At 43.7% G+C, this 19011-nt stretch overlaps 1 protein-coding gene across 1 annotated transcript in view; it reads right to left on the bottom strand.

Annotated features, from left to right (window-relative positions):
* Positions 1 to 19011, bottom strand: part of RHOJ (ras homolog family member J) — a 61206-nt gene that overhangs the window by 10738 nt on the left and 31457 nt on the right. The window contains exon 2 of the mRNA XM_021554460.2: positions 4867 to 4925. Within this exon, the coding sequence (XP_021410135.1) occupies positions 4867 to 4925 (59 nt within the window). The remainder of the gene's footprint in view (positions 1 to 4866; positions 4926 to 19011) is intronic.

Here is a 19011-nt window from a genome sequence, read left to right as displayed (position 1 = left end):
CCAGCAGAAGTCACTCATCCTGAAAGCAGAAAGCAGATCAAATCCAGCCTGCAGTACCTGGGTCCTCACTGTGGGTGATTTAGTGTTTCCACAGGCCACGGATGGTGGCAGGAGAGATGTTTTCTCCATGGGCTAGTGGTAAGAAGGTGAATTTTCAAACACTCAAATCACAGCTGGCTTTGTTAGCTGGGTTTCAAGGAAGAATTTGGGTCTGTTTTCAGGCTTGAGAAGCTGAGAGCAAGCAGAGGTTTTGCAAGCCATGTGAAAGGGATAGCCTTTTTTTTTTTCTGACAGTGGGAGCATTTGTAGCTGTGTCTGGTGGGTACTGTTCAATGAAACCTGTTTGAAAACCTCACTGCAATGAAACAGATGCTTTTTAGAGAGGATGCATGTGTTCCAAAGGTTTTTGAGGGGTTCCAGAATTAAATAAGGGGAAAAGAACACAAAGTTGGAGTGTGGGAAACAACAATACATGCTGCTGTCGAGTCTGACTATGATGTAGATCTACAGTTTATAGTTTATGCATTGTGGACAAGCCTCAAATCTCTGCATCCTGGTCACTTTTGGTTATAATTGTGTGAAAACTCAACTGGTATGATTTGCTTTACAGATACAGACTAGTTAATAAAAGTAAATAAGGCTAATAATGGGAGAAAAGACATTTGAATGCTGTTTCTCAGACTCAAGAACATTTATTTTAGGCAACCAAAACCCACATTAGGGGCAGGAACAATGCAAGCTGCTGCCTGTCCTGCAGGAGAAAGTGATGCAGGACTGTATCAGTGTGTGTCAGGGTAGATGATGTTTTAGTGCAGCCTTACTTCTGCCTTGCTTTGATCGGGTCAAGAAATGAGAGGACTTAATTGTGAAGTGAGACTGGCAAATCACCTTTCTGAAGTCTCTTTTTCACTGACTAAATACTTATAAGTTGACACAGACTCCTTCTGAGTCAACACTACTTTCCAAAATATACCAATGAATTGCTCAAAACCAGTTTGCACCGTTTCTAAAAAAATCCCCCAAAATCTAATTATTTATTCTGAAAGGAAGCATGAGACCAAATTTAGCTCTGTGTCATGAAAGAAAAGTTTAAAAAAGCACCCTAAAACACAAACAAAATGTTTTGTTTTGTCTAACTGGATGTTTATTGTTCCAAACCCAGTTTGACAGGAAGAATAAATTCTCAGTTACTACCTCCAGCCCTCACAGCCACAGTATTTGGGGTAAAACCAGAGTATTTTTCAAGTGGAATAACTGTGTCTTTCCAGCGGCATAGAAAATGTGGATCTGAAGAAGGATTTACAAGAGGAGGTGTTTGGGTGTATCACCTCCCAGGAAAGGGGATTCTCTACATTCAAGGAATAGCAGGAAGAAACCCCTCAGAGATGTTTGTGAAGAAGCAAAGTCAGTGACAGGAGATTTACCCAAGGCTCTGGAGGTGGCAGTCAGCTCCCAGCAGGATTTAATAGAGACAAAGTGGATGCCAAGGTGATGGGCTCAGAGGAGAAATTGCATTTTAGAGACAATTTTATGTGGATGCTGTGGGTTAGGGGAGCCTGGCCTGATTATGGGGCATTATTTTAACCCAGAACATCGAACCAGAGGTTGACTGTGGCACAGCCAGCACGGGCTGCTTGGCAAAGATCCTTTCTGGGCTTTTGGTTTAGCTCCGAAGCAGCCACGTGGTGGCAGCAAGGCTCAAGGAATCCTCCTCGAGGCGTTTTGGGAAGAAATTGGCTAAATACAGCCACTTTCAGTATTCCAGACGTGCATATTTAGAGGGGCTGGGACTTACTGTACCATTAAAACTACAGATTAAAACCATGAGCGCTCTGCTTGGCTGTGACAGCTCCAGGAGAATGCATTCTATTTTATTTTCCCTGTTCCTTCTGAATCCCTAGAAAATCCTTTTTCAGAAAGAGTATTCTTGATTTGAGCTATTAACATAAAGCATTATATAAGTTGTAAGCAGGGACAGCCATACATCTCGTAGCAGAGGTCTCACCTCCCACCAGGGCACGTGGGATTTGTCATAGACAGGTTAAAACACAAATATCATGCATAAGAGTTGATCTGGGCTCCTGTACATGAACAGGATCCTGCAGACCACATCAAACAAAGACCCCTTCTCTGTACCTGCTCTCTAGGAGAAGGCCTGATTGCCTTGCAAAAAATAATAAAATAAAATAAAATAAAATAAAATAAAATAAAATAAAATAAAATAAAATAAAATATAAAACCTTGCAATGGAAAAAGAAAAGACAGCCCTACTGGGTCATTTCTCCTTCAGAGATGGTCAGCCACACAAATAATGTAAAAAAGGGACTGAACATTTGTGTGGGTATCCAGGGAGGGGTGCTGCAGGGAGTGACAGTCGTGTTTTGGAAAGGACTTGAGTTCTTGTGGGCTTGGGCTGTGGCTGATCAATATTTTATTTTTATTTATTTATTTTCCTAGCTTGTGCTTTTTTTGTGCTGCCTGCTATTCAGGGAACTCGAGTCTTCCCAGTGAACATTGCCTGGGCACTGGTTTGGTCTGGAAATGCCAGTGCCAGATCTGGCCCTGCTGAATTATTTGCCTGTGACTTGCCAGGACCAAAATCAGTTGGTGTTGCACCCTCCCCTCCATCTTGGCCATCAGTTCAAGCAGCATTTGGGCCCTATAAAAATAAAAATGCAGAAAAACTGGCTCTTTTTTTTTTTTTTTTTTTTTTTTTTATGTTGTTGCTGTGCTGATCTTTTGTACACTCTGCTAAAGCATTTTGCACCTGAGTCCAGCCCAGCAAAAAGACCACGGTTTTTTCCTCCTAGGACCATTTGTGCCAGGGATACAGAAAGCCAGATACCTCAAATCTGGGGTCTCTGCCAGCTCTCCCTTCAGGCTGACAGAGGGTCCTGCTGCAGGAGTACATTTTTCAATTGTTATTTCATTAGCATATGTTTTATAGCATCGCAGTGTCAAGGGCTATTTCTGGCTATGACTTCACACCGATGCCTTTGGAAAGCCACACAGCACGAGGAGAAGGAGGGAGGAAACAACCCAGATGATGTGTTGTTATAACTGGAGCATGTGGGAAGCATCATCCCTGCAGCCTCCACGGGGACAATCCAGGGCTGATTCACACTCTGAGCCCTGGCTAGATGGCCACGTCCTCTGGAGCTCAGGAAGGGCCCTGAGCTTGGTGAGCTAGAGAAAGGCTTTGGAGGCAGGTGGTGAGCTGCCTAGTTTGAAGCAGAGGATGGCAAAATGATGAGGAATGGATGGAGGGGTGAGGCTTGTCAAAGAGACAGCTGAGTGTTCCTTCTGGCTCAGGAGGACAAATGAGAGGAGGTGTTGCTGTGGAAATGGGTGGCAGGTGGAACTGTCAGCCCTACAAAACAAGCAGGAATATTAAGGCACGGGGTGAAAACTGACTGGGAACTGAATATAACTCCAGTCTGGCTTGCAGAGGCTTGCAGGGCTGATGGATCTTGACACAGGCTCTGAGCTCAGAGTTTGTGAACACAGAATAAAAGACTGAAAAGGCTTTTGATATGGGGCAAGGGCTTGGGTCATATTTTGGGATTGGCTTTTGGATCATCTGTTTTCACCATGTGGATAGGAAAGATGTGTGGTCTGTAAGGGCCACCAAAGCAGCTAAGACTGATGCTGCCTACAGAAACATGATAAGAATAAAATTAAAGAAAGTGAAACCCAAAGCATCAAAGCCCCAGTTCTGCTGAGTGCAGGTTTTTCTGGAAGTGACAGTCTGTTCTAGTGTGGGCTTTTTGATCTCTTTGCATAGTGCTGCAAAGTATATTCTGCAAGAAATGGTCTTTTGCAGACAGGAGAGTCTCCTGCACTGTTTGTGCCTTTCTTAGCAGTCAGTCATGGCCAAAAGTAGCACAGCCTAGAAGAGCTCCTGGTGAAAGCAAAGCCCTGAATCCAGACCTGCTGGAACCCAGAGGGAGTGAGGCAAGTTCCCAAATCTGCTTTCTCTCCTGCTGGCTTCAGTGTCAGCTGTGACGGGAGGAGCTGCTGGATGTGGGTTACAGCATTTCCAGTGTGTGAGGAACCTGGAACCTGCTCCCTCTGCTCTCAGCAGATGATTTTTTGCAAGGTTTCTGTGCAGACTATGTCCCTTTCTTTATTTTGCCACTCGCTGGCATTTGGAGTCAGGAGAGGGAAATTTCACCACAAAAAATGTGTTGCTCCCTGTACTTTCTTCTGCCTTTCTGCTGGCAGAGCAAAGCATTGAGAAATAATTTCTTCTCTCCAGAAGGGTGAAATTATTCTGCAAGCTTTGAGTGCAGTCACACCATATCAGAGTGTGGACAGTGGAAACAACAAAAGCATTCTAAATGTAGTGAGTTTGGGATGGACACCCTTGTCCTGGGAGAAGAATGTTGGGATGTTGGGATGGATGCAAATCTGGCTGGGTTACCACTTAAAACATCAACAGCTGGTGACTGATAGACTGGTGCTGAATGATAACAGTTTTCTGATTTTGAAAATGGGAATTATTCTCTGTATCTTCAATGCCACCATGTGGTAAAGGTAAGAAAACATTGACTACACAAAGGCTCGTATTTGCAGTAGGAGGTGGATATATTGGAGTTGCACAGCCTCATCAGGCTTTGTGTTTTTGATTAGGCAAAACACAGTCTTAGGGATAAGTGTATTTGTGTGCATTTTACTGCTGAAACAGAATGAAAACAAAAGGGAGAAAGTGAACAGTTCAACCATTATGACTCAAACCTGATTGTTATTATTTATGAAAAAAACCCCAACAAACTCTACAGACACTACCAACAACGAACCCCAGTGTATGATAGTAACAAACAAACCATGGGGAAGGAAAATAAGAAATGTTTTGCAATCCTTTACCTGCCCTGCAGTGTCATAAAGCCCCAGCAAGTGTTGTTGTCCTCCCACAGTCACAGTTACTGAAAGAGAGAAACAAGAAATGTTATTTATGCACAGGCCAGTGGCCTCATTTTGATGTGTTTCAATCCCAAAATGCCAACAGACACATTAAGCACATGTCCTCCTGAACCCAGGACATCTGTCCAACCCAAACTGAAGACAACCTAAGTCACAACAAAATCAAATCCTTTATGCCAAGATCTTATTTCTGTACAGACAGCCAAGACAGGGGGACATTTGCCTGTCTCTGCAGCCACCAAATGAACATCCTGGACTTGAAAGCACAGGATTCCTGCCTCCCCATCATGGGCATTGGGGTGGGTCATAGATCATTGGGAGGGTTTTTAAATTATTTTCTTTCTTCCAGGCTGTGAAATGATGAAGCATTCAGCAGTGGCTGGTGTTTGGTGGGTCTCACTGGAGGTGCATCTGTCCTGCCCTGTGCCACCACAGGTGAAGTGGCAGTGTTTAATACCTGGGGCTGTGTGGTGGATGATTTGAAGGACAGACAGGAAGAGGAGCTTGAATATTTTCAGGGTTGTTGACCACATTCTGTTGCAAATGAAGGAAAGCTTAGTTTGTTGATCACCTCCAGCATATTTACTCCTTTAGCAGAAATCACAGTGAACTTCATTTTGAGTCCACTGATAAATTTTGACATTGACGAAAGTGTTTTCTCATTGCCTTTGGATGAGCCCCATTATTAGCTGATTCCTGTAACTGGTGTTATTTCGTGTAAAGGACATGATCTGGGTAAATGACATTTAGTTAACCAGTTAATCTGCTTAAATCATTACTACTCAACTGGAAAGAAAGGGGAGCAGTCCAGTTCCACCCATTAGTCAACAGGAAGCCTTCAAACATTTGTCAGGAAGGTTGCTTAAAATAATGATATTGTTACAGCATATGGACTACTAATTTTTTTAAACATGAGGACAAGTGGCAGAACATAGGAATGAACATAAAGCTTTGTTAGGAATGAGGGAAGAGGCTCAGACTGGTGCCCATCAGGTGATCACAACTTGCAATTAATGAGGGCTGGGAATGAGTAATAGTTATTGTGGACAATAAAAAAGAAGAGACTTAAAAAATATCATGCAGTATCTTGCTGGTTTTTTTTGTTTGTTTGTTTGTTTGGTGATAAAATTTGTAGTAGAAAAGCAGCTGGAAATTTATGGAATTTAATAGCTCCTGCACTGGGGAACAATGTCCTGTTTGAAATCTCTTGGATTGAAAGTCTCTGCCAGTGTGACTGGACAGGCTGACTATTCAGCAGCTTTATTTGCTTGCAGAGACACAGGAGTGCTGTCAGCACATAAACAGAGCGAACCTGACATCCTGGAGGTACAAAGGCTCAGTGAGGACCAGACTTGCTGACGAGAGCAGGATGGGCTGCACTCACCCACTGCTGGGGCTGCCTTGTGATGTGCACTAGAGGAGGAGGTGGGGAAGGGAAGAGAGCTGCCTCTCCTCATCTCAGAGGTAGCTCTGCACTGCACAGCTCCCAGGGGAACTCAAGGACACTGGGCATGGATGCCCAAGAGTGGAAGAGCTTAAGGAACAAGTACAAGAGTGGGGACATGGGCACCAACACAGACAGGAGACAGTCCAGATGCCCCATCCTCTTCCTTCAACCTGACTTGAACAAATTAATTTAAAATAATCCTCCCTGGCGCCGTGGTTTTCAACTTCTTGTGGTGTAGGGAATCCCAGAATGCCCCAGCAGGGGTATGAGCTGTGTAAGTTACTGGCAACCCTCCTGCTTTTCTTAGCTGCCTTCTCAGAAGCAGCGGGGGTTACAGGTGGTCAGCACAGCTCACCGGAGGCAGCGGGAAATGTGGTTTCTTTTTCCCCCCAGTTGCAACCTTGGCAAGCCTCCAATCTGTCTTTGTGCCAAGAAATGCAGGAGCCAGACCTGCTCTGAAGAGTTTACTCTGCTCTAGACCAGCTGTGGGAAGATGTACCCTTCAGCTGAAGGCAGTTTTCCAGCTGCAGTGCACAGCTGGCCGAGGTGGTGTTTAGGAGGACACGCGGTCTCTAGGGCTGAAGTTGCAGAACAGCATTTGCACTGTCAGCCCTTGGTGGAATGTGCATGGAGCCTGCAGAGCTCCTCCAAAGCAGGATGCTCTCAGGACAGCTGTGAGGCACATGGAGGTGCAGGTCAGCTGATGTTTCTGATGAATATGAAGAGACATGTGCCACACATCAGTGCTGACAGGGTGATCCAGCTCTGCCTCTCCTGCTGGCTCACCCTGAGCACAGGCAGACTGCGTTGCAAAGACATCTTCAGTGCTTAAAAAACTTAAAAGCTGCACTGAAATTTACTCTGCTATGAAGCTTTGCTGGCCCATCTCTTTCTTGGTGGCATCTGACTGACAGAGCTGCACTGGCAAAAAGCCCTGGTGCAGATACAAATTGCTGCCATGTTCCAGTAATTAATATGGTTTGGAGAGAAACTGTCTGGATAGAGGATCTGTCCACCTCGAGTGTGCTACACCCTGCCAGAAGGATTTAACTCCTAGGCTCTTATCTGTGCTTTGTGGTCCATGAAGTCACGGTGGATGTTTTGCAGCAGGTCTGTGAAGCCACACACTGAGCAGTGATTGATGGCTTGTGCAGTTCAGTTTGGCTCCTGCTCACCTCTGGGAAATGCTGAGGGGGAAAAAAGATTGGTGGTGTCCTACCATTACTCTTCCCCCCACACAAGGGATAAGAATTTCAAAGGCTCTTGGAAAAATACATCCTGAGTCTACCCACCTTGCATGTCATATTTTAATTCTGCTTCTACATCTTGTCCCTTATGGGTCCTGCTGTGAATTTCTGTATGGCAGCAGTCCTATATTTTTACTTTTTCTCTCTTTTTTTCTCTTTCTCTCATTTTTTACTTTTTTCCCCTTCCCTGCCTTTTTTTTTTTTTGCCCATCAAACTTTATATTTTCTTTTTTCTTGTCAATTTTTCTAACCTGTCTCATCATCAGATGATGATATTCTTCCTGCCCATATCACCTCTGAATTTACAGCTACCACCCCAGAAAAACTGCCTTGTTGGCTAAAGCTCAAGTGTTGTCTTTGGATTCCTGGCTCTGAATGAAGTGGGGACCAAATGGCTCACACTGGCAAATCAAATGATCCCTGGCTCTTGAAACAGTGATGTCCAGGTTAATGTATTGGTGCTAAAATTTCCACCACACTTTCAAGCAGGCAAAACAGATGTGAAAATAAATGGCTTTTGACTGTGAAAACTTCATGGTGTTTTTATACCACGAGTTTATCAGTCTGCCTCTGTCAGGCAAAAGTCTATTCAGAGTAGCCACTTGGTGGGTCATATTTATGAGCTGAGACTGCTCTGCTAGATTTGTAAGCCTTACTTTTGGCTTTATTCCAGTTTACTCTTACTTACTCTGTTATTATCTTTTCCTGTTCTCTCCGTGGACAGGCCTATGGGAAGCCAATGCGGAATTCCTTCCCAGCCACTGGGGTAATGCAGGCTCCTTTATGGGATTGTGAACTCGACTTTATGAGCACTCTTGGAGTAACAAGACAAATATGAACTCTCCTTGTCATTTACTGACTGTATTGATGTATTGATTAAGCACTGAAACAACCTGGCCTTTAACACTGAGTGAAGCAGGCACTGCAGTAAAATGAGGCTGAATATTTGCACAGTCCTGGCTCTCATTTCTCTCCAGTTGCACCAGATGATGCAGCAGGGCAGAGGTTCCCCTTCCTTCACTAAGTGGTTTTAACCAAGTGCAGAATGTGTAAAACACTGCTTTAAAAATGGTTGCTAGGTCATAAATTAGCTGGGTATTGCTTACTAGAGTTTGAATAAGTATTTTGGGTCACTTCCAAGGCTTTGTGTGGGATTTTGCTAATGGACCTCAACACAGAGCTTGACCACCACAGCAGAAGGACAAGTTGTAGATGGACATTGTGTGGGATGGACCTGGTGTGTGAACCATGAACTGGTCTGAGCTGGGAGCTCTGTTTTTAAATCCACGCTTAGTTTGTGTTTCTGGGGACAGTGTGACAATTTTCATTGATGTTCTCGATGCCCAGATTGCCCCAGATCCACCTGTCAGTGGCCAATCTTTGCCAAACTCTTCTCCCATTGTGCTTTGCTTGGTAACTTTTTGGGACTGAACTGCACCCGTGGAAGAGCCCTTCAGCCAGACAGCAGCAATGTTCACTGCACTGACAGAAATGGGACATAAATTGTCTGCTGAACTCTCAGAACATCTTCAGTTTGATTAATGGGGCAAAACAACACATAAATCTCTGCTATGACACCAAGCTAGGATGCAATATCTCAGCCACACTTAGCTGTGGCAGGGGAGAGTGGATTTGCACATCGGGAGAATTTTTCCATGCCAGTGAAGAAGTGTTTGCAGAACCCAAAGCCTGTGAAACCATCAGCCAGAATACACACAGGAGCCAAGCAGTGTCTAATGTGACATCAGACAGGAAAAGTAATCTATTTATTCTAGTGCCTTCCTGCCAACAAATTAAGGTCCAGCTGCTTCAGAGAAAGAAGCCAGGAGCCTGTGAGCAAGCAGGGATGGTGGCACCTGCCTGGGTAGAAAGACTTTCTCATGGTTTTGGGCAAATTAGACTGCTTCAAGCCTCAGACCTTCACAAGGGCTATCTTCTGTCTTAGGCTGCAAGCCCTGAGTATTAATCTGTGCATTTGACTGTTCACTAGGATTGTATGTACCTGGTGCATGTTACTTATCACAGAATAATCAAAAATGATAAAATGATTGGGGTGGAAGGGAGGATAATCTGTGTCTAGCTCCAAGCCCCCTGCCATGGGAAGGGATATCTGGCATTAGACCAGGTTGCTCAATGCCCCATCCAGTCTGACCTTGAACACTCCCAGGGATGGCTACCAGCTCTGGTTGAACTGCTTGGCACTAGAACTGCCCAAGTCTGCTTCTTTTTCATCTGGGAAGAAGGATAAAACCAGAACATGGACAAAGGACAGATCTTGGTCAGCAAGTTCCTTCTAAGGCACCTTTCAGGGTAATTTCTGTGATGTGAAGTCAGTGATGCAGTGAATGTGGTCTGTTCTCCAGCAGCTGATGTCCCTGGGGATACTGACTGTGTGCTTGCTCACTGGATAACATTTTTCCTTCCTTCCTAAATGCAGTTTTGTGAAATCTCCTATAATGATCTGGGAATTCCCCTCCACTCTACAGATGTCTTCTGCTCTCTGGAGCTTACCCCAGACAAGACAGGAGTGTTCTGGTAGGAGTTTGTTTAAAGATAAATGATTTCAAAAATCTGTTTTATAAATTGTCTTCTTTTTGTACAGCATAGCTCCTAAATAAGGGTCTCTGTGGCTGGAATTTGAGGATCCCTGTCCCAACTAGTCACTGAAACTCAAAAACACCTCAAAGGCATTTAGATCAAAGATATTCAGATCTCTAATTCCCTTTGGTTCCCATAATAGTCAGGCATCTAAGTAACTGAACTGGAATTACATATCCCAGGTTTAAGAAATAGGAGTTTGAAAATTCCATCAGAAAACAAAGTGAATGTGGGCAGTGCATTTTCATAGCACCTTCTAAGTGCCTTCTAAGTGCCTCATGTGCATTTCTGAATCCTCTTTTGGGTAATATTTTTCCTTCAGAATATCTTTCTTTGACTAATCCAGGTGGAGAAAACAAAACTCAGGGATTAGGTGTCACTGCTTTGATTTTGTTTGGATCACTGTCTGGTAAACTTAATTTTTATCACTGTGGACCACCCTTCAGAAGATGTTGCACTTCTGCAGCTGAAACTGGGAATGCTCTGGAAACTGCAAATCAGGGCCCTGGGGATGATAGAATCCAGCACCCACCAAAGGAAGACAGTAAAAAAAAAAAAAAAGAATAATAAAGACCTTAAGGACAGACAGCCAGGCCAGTCAATGACAATCAGCTCAGCTGAGTTCTGTGCCTAGTTGCCTCTTTAGCCAGAAGCCTCACTTGCAGTGTTGCCCTTGGAAATATCCCCTTTTGCTTTGGCTGAAAGGCAGTTCTGCAATATTTGGTGGCCAACACACCAGGTAAGAGCTGGTCTTACAGGACCCTTGGCTCAACAAGGGTCTGTGACTCCAGCCTTTCTTCACATCCATGCATAAGGGTCATCTCCAGGAATCTGAGTGATTTGATGCTCAAGGAATGTTCCCCCACTCCCTCCTCCATGAAAAACAAGATTTGATTACAGCCAAATCGATGTTCTACCCCAAACTTACCCTGCAGCTTAGCTACATTCTTCTGAAAAGAAAATCAAAAGCATGCTATTTTACCCTGTAATTGGCCTAAATGCCCAACTTTATATGTAATTTTTACTAAATGCTTTTAATTGCTCCTGTAATCATCTACTACCACTCACACACAGACCTCTGAGAGCCAGTGTTTTCCAAAAGAAGGGCTCTGAGTAAACCTCCCCATTCCCTGTCACCTCATCAATGGATGAGGTCTATGTTCTGCTGAGCAAATACTTCTGCCCATCTGATATTTACAATATCTGAAAAACATTTCCAGTCTGTTCCCTGTGGTGGGAGCACAGAGAGGCCTCCAGGGCTGGGATTCAGCTGATTTCACTCCTGTAGCTCTTGGTCTAATGAGGTGGTGAGGAATTCACTGCTTTGTCTTTAGGCCACAGACATTTAGTGATTCTAAAGCCAGATAGGATTCATAGCATCATTTATTCTGCTCTAAATAGCTTATCTAGTGTCTTCCTACAAGGCATATTTTCTTGTTCTTGAATCACTCTTGCAGCTGTTTTCCAAATATTTTGTTGAGCAGTTGCTGTGACCAGACAGTGTGGTCTAGCAAAGGTTTCATTAATGATCTAGCCAGAGGTAACATGACTTTCCTATTCCTACTTGTCATCCCCCAATGGCTCATCTAAAGCTCTCATTGGTTGAGGTTATTTATTTATTCTGATTATTTAATGAGTCTTGTAGTGCTTTATTCCTTTCTTAAGGCTAAAGTCCAGTCACTCTTGGCTTTTGTATTTGCAAGCCTTTTTATTACATTCTTTTTTAACTCTGTGGCTGAGTGGAAAATCTGGAGCCTGTAACTCAAACACCCACTGAAGGCATCTCACAAAAGGAGAGGGGAACAGCCATGCTCCTGAAATGATCCCAGAGCATGGAAGTCAATGATAAACGGTTTTTGGAAGTCAGCATTAAAGGCTTTGGGAAGTCTGGGGTTGTCTATACAGTGACAAGCTTTTTCAACAGAATGTTTCAGGGCAGGGAAATGATATCTAAACACTTCTCGATGTTCTCAATCTGCCCACTGCCTCTAGGGACTGCGCTTCACCCTGGGCTCTTATCTCAAAGGGGCACCGCCTCCTCATTTCCTTGTGCATATAGGTTTGAAGATTCTAGAGGAATCAGTGGGAAAATGCCCAATCCTGACTCGTGCTGCAGCCTCCCTGGTGCCTTGGGCTGGCACCAAATGACAGCTCCATTGTCCCACTCCCAACAGCATCAGATTCCTGTAGATGGTGCCATCCTAGAGAAGGATTCACAACTTGTGCTCTGTGGTTTTTTTTGGAACCTGAGGGATAAAATAATGCAGCTCTTCACAGCTGGGTATTTGCCACTCAGAGGCAGCAAACAGAGGAGATGTACCAGTCCACCAATCATTTTTAATTGAGCAGCTCAAATGAAATATTCTTAGTCTTTCAAAATGCACTGAGAAGTCAGACTTCAGCGCTGGCCAGCATACATGGTATGGAACACAAAAGCAGTGGAGGTTGGTTAGGAAAATGAAACAATGAATTTAGTCCAGAAATGGATGAAAGAGAATGCAAATTCCCAAAGCTTTCAGAACAAAAACAACACTACATATTGAGCCAGCTTCTTCTCAGTCTGGGACATTACTTATTTATAGACAGCATGAATGAAGTTGATTTATTGGAATCATCGACCTCATTGTTTGTAAAATCGGCACTGGAGGATTTCACCTGTATCCCCATGAATTATTGCTGTGCTAATCAATCCTTGAACAAATTCAGCTCCACTGATAGCAGAGTCCATGCTTGGGGTCTCTGCAAGAAAACCATATCCAGTTTCTCCAGTAACAGTGTGGGGGGAGCTCCTGGGACCCCCAGGTCGTACAGAGCCATGCTGAGTGGAAAAGGCAAACATGATTACAGTGCTTGGGAATTGAAGAGCAGCTGACATTGTGTCCAAGAGTGTTTTGTTAGATTCCTTTCTGTCTTAAATGGAGGGCTGAGCACTGCCACAGGCTGGGAGGTGCTTCCTGAGTGTTTCAGCTCCCTATTCACCATCAGCTGTCCTCATGGAAGGAAGTTCTGCTCCTGAGTTAGAAACCAATAATAACTGCCAGATAAATGTAGTAAATTCCTGGGCAAATAGGCTCTGATGTATGAATTTCAATGGTAATCTAATTGAAGGTCTTTTTGCTCTTTACTGAAAGTTACGCCACTAAATCCAACCAAATGAAATACAGAGTAACAACAACTGTAGCATTGAGCAATATAACTAGATAGAACCTGATCAAGTTCTTAAAAAATGTGATTGTTCCTAAACAATGAGGAATACTGGATATTATCTTAATCCTGATGGAGGGGAAATGCCTTTTCTGAGACCATATGATTGTCTGTGAGGTGAATAAAAGAAAAACAATTTGGCTATGACTGTAATGTAAACCTATTAGAAAAGAAAAAAAAGGCAACACGTAGATTTTTAAATATTTTTAGTTCTACTAAATATTTTTAACATTTCCATCACTCTAGCACAATATTAAGGAAAATCTATTTTTTTGAGCTGGGTTTATAACTCAAGTCAATAGCAACACAGCAAACATAGTAAAGCTCTGAGATTTTTAAAGTGTAACTGATAGTTGGAGTATCTTTATTAGTATTTTAACTAGTTATGCTGACCTGACCTGTAAAAGACCAGATATTACAGCTTTTTATGTTTCTTTTAATACAGATAATGTCAGTCAGGGCTCTTAAATAAAATCTTGAAACCTAACAGTGAAAGATGTATTTGGAGACTCCTAACAGTGATGCTGAAATCATGGAAGCAGAGAAAAAAGTGGAAATTTTCCATCAAAGTCAAAAAGTGGGAATGAAGGGAGGAAAAATATAGGAATAAAGAATTTTTTTTGACCATTTTCCTGTCTCCTTTCTACTATTCATGTGAGGCAAAAGTCATTCCCTTAACTCAGCTGAGTGCTGGGAAAAAGAATATCCCCAAAGATATGTCAGGCATCTGGTTATCAAGGGAACACGAGACTTGGTAAATAGCATCAGAATAAATGGGAGATTAGTGGCAAAATGAAACAAATTGCACTGAAATGTATCCTGGGTGTTTCCCAGAGCATGGGAGGACAAATCTCTCTGTGTGGCTGGGGGGAATCAAGGCAGCTCATCTCTACACTTACACTGTTCAAAGGGCAGGACGGGGATATTTTTCCCTGGAAAGGAGAGGAATGCAGCCTGGGGAGGCACTGCTGCCTAACAGTGCTGGCTCCTTGCTCTGGGTGTCCTTCTAAAGCCTGTGGTGATCTGCTTTGGTCTGGGTTAGATGGCAGTGGGAGCAGATAATGCTGATGGAAGGGCACAGAAAGTCAGCCCTGCAGTGGGTGGGTTGTGGGCTGGACCTTCCAGTGATGGAGTGACTCTGTCCCAGTGACTTACACTGGCAGAAGGCCCTATCCATGCTGGCAGGGCACTATGGCACATCCTACCTCCACCAGGTGTGATTCTGGGGAGAAAAATGGCCTTTCTGCTTACCAGTATCTTCAACAAAAAGTACAGATACCAAAGGCAGAAAGAAAGACAAAATTTGCCTGATATACAAGATGGGGACGAGAGTGTGTATCTTTCTATAAGAACCTGATATTAGGGGAAATATGATTTATAATATAACATAGGAATATAAGCCAGGAAGCAGCCACAGCTTGGCTGCTGTCTGTGCAAAGAGCCTGGGACTCCTCTTCCTCACCTTTGGTGCCAGGTTAACTGGGCAGGCCTGGGTGAGTTTGTGAGCCCCACGTTGGGCAGCTCCCCGAGGGTTGCCCTGGCAGGGAGAACCCCCCTGAAGCAGTTCTTTGTCAGGAAAAGCAGACACACAGGACTTTTTTGGTCTCCAGGTTCTTGTTTTATTGTTATCATGATTTCAGCACACTGTCTGCACCCAGACCTTGCATGCCTGAAAACAGCACAAAAATGGCCAACGAACGCGTGCTGCAAGGTCTTTTTAAGTCTAATCAAAAACTAAACTACCCAATTAAGAGGTGACACCTAGATTATTTCCCTTTCTAACCCAATAACTGACCCCTAAAGACCCTCAATGCAGATTTTTCTACCCAATTACAAGATACCACCCAAACCCAAGAAGAAGAAGGAAGAAGAAAGAAGAAAGGAACTCAAGACAACACCCTGTATCCTCCATCTTGTACCTATCTACAATACACTAAAAACCCTGAAATCTAAATTTCTCACCCATGTGACAGACTAAACTACTCTACAATCTCTACAATCTATTTCACACTTTTGTGGTCTCTGGTTTACTTTGAGGCCTTCTCCATGAATGAGGGTCAAAGTCAGTGTTTCAGTGTTTTCCTGGGGTCAGGGCACCCCAGGGCAGACAGGGGGATGAATATTCCCCCTGCCCTGGGTTCCCACAACCTGTCCTGAGCTGGCTGTGGTACCTAAAGCCAAGATGTGTCTAATGCCAGGCTGAGGTGTTTTGGGTGCTGTATTTGGGCACAGACCTGCAGGACAGGGGTGTGTGTGTGTGTGTGTGTGTGTGTGTGTGTCCCAGGCACTGCCATGAGCACTCCAAGACCTCTGCAGTCAGAGGCTCTCCCTGGCTCAGCCAGCACAGTGATGCCTCAGGCATCATTCCAGAGTTAGGGCAGCGTAGCTGAAAATAGCATCTGATGACCCTGGGTAGTGTGACTTAAAATAGGATCTGCTCCTCTGAGCTGTGAGCTGATGGGGCAGGGGCACGTTTGGCACACTGAGCTGAATCCAGCAGGCTCCAGTGTAACACTGAGGTCAGTGTGAGAGCTCAGGAGCATCAGGCTTGCCCAGACTCCAGTGCTTCTGTAGCTGACATTTTACATGCCATCAGTCCTCTTTTGGGCAGGGGAAAGATTAAATGGAATTTTGCAACCCCTTCCCAACACCAGCCTCTCTGACACTTTGTCTGCATCTTGTTCAAGTCTGACCTTAATGCTGGTTTTTCCCATGTATTTTTCCCCATGAGGCATTGCTTGAGAGGCTTAAAAACAAAATACCTGTTCCTGAGCCTATGGAGGACCAGGACAGAAACTCTGCTTTGCATTTCGCAGAAAAAGAATCAGGCCCATTGTCCTTTGCACCAGGACCAAGCCTCAGCTGCTATTTGCCCTGCAGCTTGCAGAGATTAGCCAAACATTTGGGCAGCAGCTCTAAGCCTGTACGGCTTGAGAAGCAGAAATGTTAAACACTGTGAACAAAAGTCTTGGAAATATTTAAACTTTCTGATAAGAAAATCTGAAGTTAGCAATTATTATTTTTCTCTTGGCTACCACAAAGGTTTTAAATGCTGCTAATGCTTTCTCTATGCCCTGCTTAGAGGATCCTTCCACTTTCCTGTCCAGTGTGGCAGCACTGCAGACAATGAAGGGATTGTAATGTTGGAAAAGCAACAGGTGGAGATGGATGAAATGGTCTTAAACCTCAGTGTGTTTTTGTGTGCCTGTGAAAGGGAGAGGTGAGAGCAAACCTGAGCTCTGGATACCCTTATCCTTTATATCAGCATGGTTGCATTCACATGAAGCAGAGTGTGATATTCCATGATCTCAGGAGGGCAATTTCTAGGGGTGATTTGGTGGCCCTTTCAGCACAGAGCTGGGTCTTACAGGCTCCTCTCAGGAGAGCAAGGGGCTGCAGGTTGGCAGCAGCCCAGGCTGTACAGAGGAGCTGCTGAAGTGTCTGGTTGAGCTGAAGCCAGAGGATTTTTCATTTGAACAGAAAAAAATAAATCCAAATTCCTCTATAGAGTTGGAGAGGAATTTTCAGCTATAAAATGTGATTTCTACAGAATCCAAAGTTTCCATGGGAAGCTATCACTTTCAGCAGAGGAGTTCAGATGTTTGCACTGGGAGAAATGAGGTGAAGTGGTGTGAACTGAGCCTCACCTGAACTGCTCCCTCTGTTCCCTCTTAAGACCCGAGCCAGTCTGAGCAAAGCTGTTTCCCTGACAGTGACAGGGACTCCTGCACCTGAGGCAGTGACCCTGGATGGGGACACAGCCCTGGGGTGCCAGGGGGTCACCACAGGCACTGGGACAGCTGGTGGCTTTCTGGGACACCAGAGCTGCAGCCTGGACTGAGAGCAAACACAAAGAACCAGATCTGGTCCTCCAGCTGCCATGGAGTGCTCTGCACAGAGGTGAAAACGAGCTTTAGCACAGAGCCCAGATTATTCAGGCTGTTGGAAATGCATGAAACTGCTGGCATGGATAAGCACAACCCTCACCTTAATTTAAAAGTTTTGAAGTGAAACGGTTGAGTGTTTTTCAGCAGATCCATTTATTTATTTTTTTATTTATTTATTTATTTATTTATTTATTTTTTATTTGCAGGAAGTTTGTTCTTAGGAAAATGTTATAATTTTAAACCTGTCATCCACATGTATGATGAAAATGAATTCTGAAATGTGTAGCTTTTCCAAGTGACAGGAATTAGTGATGGGTTTCTGCTCTAACCAAAGCTCTTTAAACTTCTCATGTTAGGATTAAATAATTTAACTGTTCAGTTAATAATTCCATGCTTGAATACAATTTCTGAATCAAATGTTCTATTTCACTGGTATTTCCACGAATTTCCTGTACTGCCTGTTAGCTATAACTCCATTTAGAGTGTATTTACTCTTGAAAAGATTTATTAGCTTTAATTCAGCTTCTCTGCTGCCTTGTGAACATCAGAGGTAGCTCTGCTGAGCTCAGAGGAGTTACTTTTGGTTGGGAGAAACATCAATCATGTAGCTGCAAAACAAGTGAACCAATTTTGAAACAAGCACTGTGCATTTTCATGTAAATTGCTGTTAAAATGTTATGCATGCAATGGTCACTAGGTGCAGAAAACAGAAACTTATAAGGAAATTATTTTTATAACATTTAAGTTTTTGCCTTAGGTGAAAAAGGAGCACAGTAAGAAAAAATACAGGAGAGCAGCAAATAGCTCAATTAAAAATAAAAATATTAGCCGATATGAAATTTGGCATCTCTCCAAAGATCTTTTACTGGGCATAAATATTATTTATTTTATACCTAGCTTTATTTAAAGCTGTATTTGCTTAAGGGCCGACTGAAATTCACAGCTCTTAAGCATTCTGGGAGAGTCTTAAACATCATGCTTGGTAATTTTTCTATTTCCCACTGCTCTCCTGAGAGCCCAACAGTTCATTCCCTCTTGTTTTCTGGAGCTTTAATCTATATTAGAAAACGTTGACACACTTCTTCAGCTACATGAAAGTGCCACTAATGGGGATCCCATCTGACTTCAGAGGAAAGTGACTTTGAAGAAAAATCACAGAAAATTGCAAGTAAAGGAGAAATGTAGAATCAAGGTAGAAAATCCACAGCTACTTCCCCAAATTGATTACCAAGTATGATGTGAATTCTGCCTTTGATTTAAGTTGCTGCTTAGCACAGTGAATGGATTTTAAGCAGTGTGTTTTACACAATGAGATAGATGAAAAGTCTTGTTTTGAAGAGCGACATTGTTCTCCGTTTCTATTTCTGCAGTGGCAACACCTCGGATTATGACTCCATTGTATTAGGCTGCTGCAAACAGGCTGAGAGGGGCCCTGCAGAGCAAACACCAACAATGAAGGTGGAGAAAGGACATTTCCTGTTCCACAGCGAGGGAAACAAGGTGCACAGAGGGGATGTGGCTGCACCGGGCAGCTGGGGAGCAAAGCCCTGAGCCTGAGTCTGTGGCTTCATCTCACACAGAGATGGGGTTTGGCCATCCATAAAGGCAGCAGATGCTGCTGAGTGATCAGAGAATCACAGAACAATGGGCTTGGAAAGGACTCTGGGATCAGTGAGTCCAACCTATGAGCAAACTGCACCGTGTT

Source organism: Lonchura striata, chromosome 6 (genome assembly GCF_046129695.1).
Source record: "Lonchura striata isolate bLonStr1 chromosome 6, bLonStr1.mat, whole genome shotgun sequence".
Lineage (NCBI taxonomy): Eukaryota > Metazoa > Chordata > Aves > Passeriformes > Estrildidae > Lonchura > Lonchura striata.
This window is presented reverse-complemented; position numbering and strand designations above follow the sequence as displayed.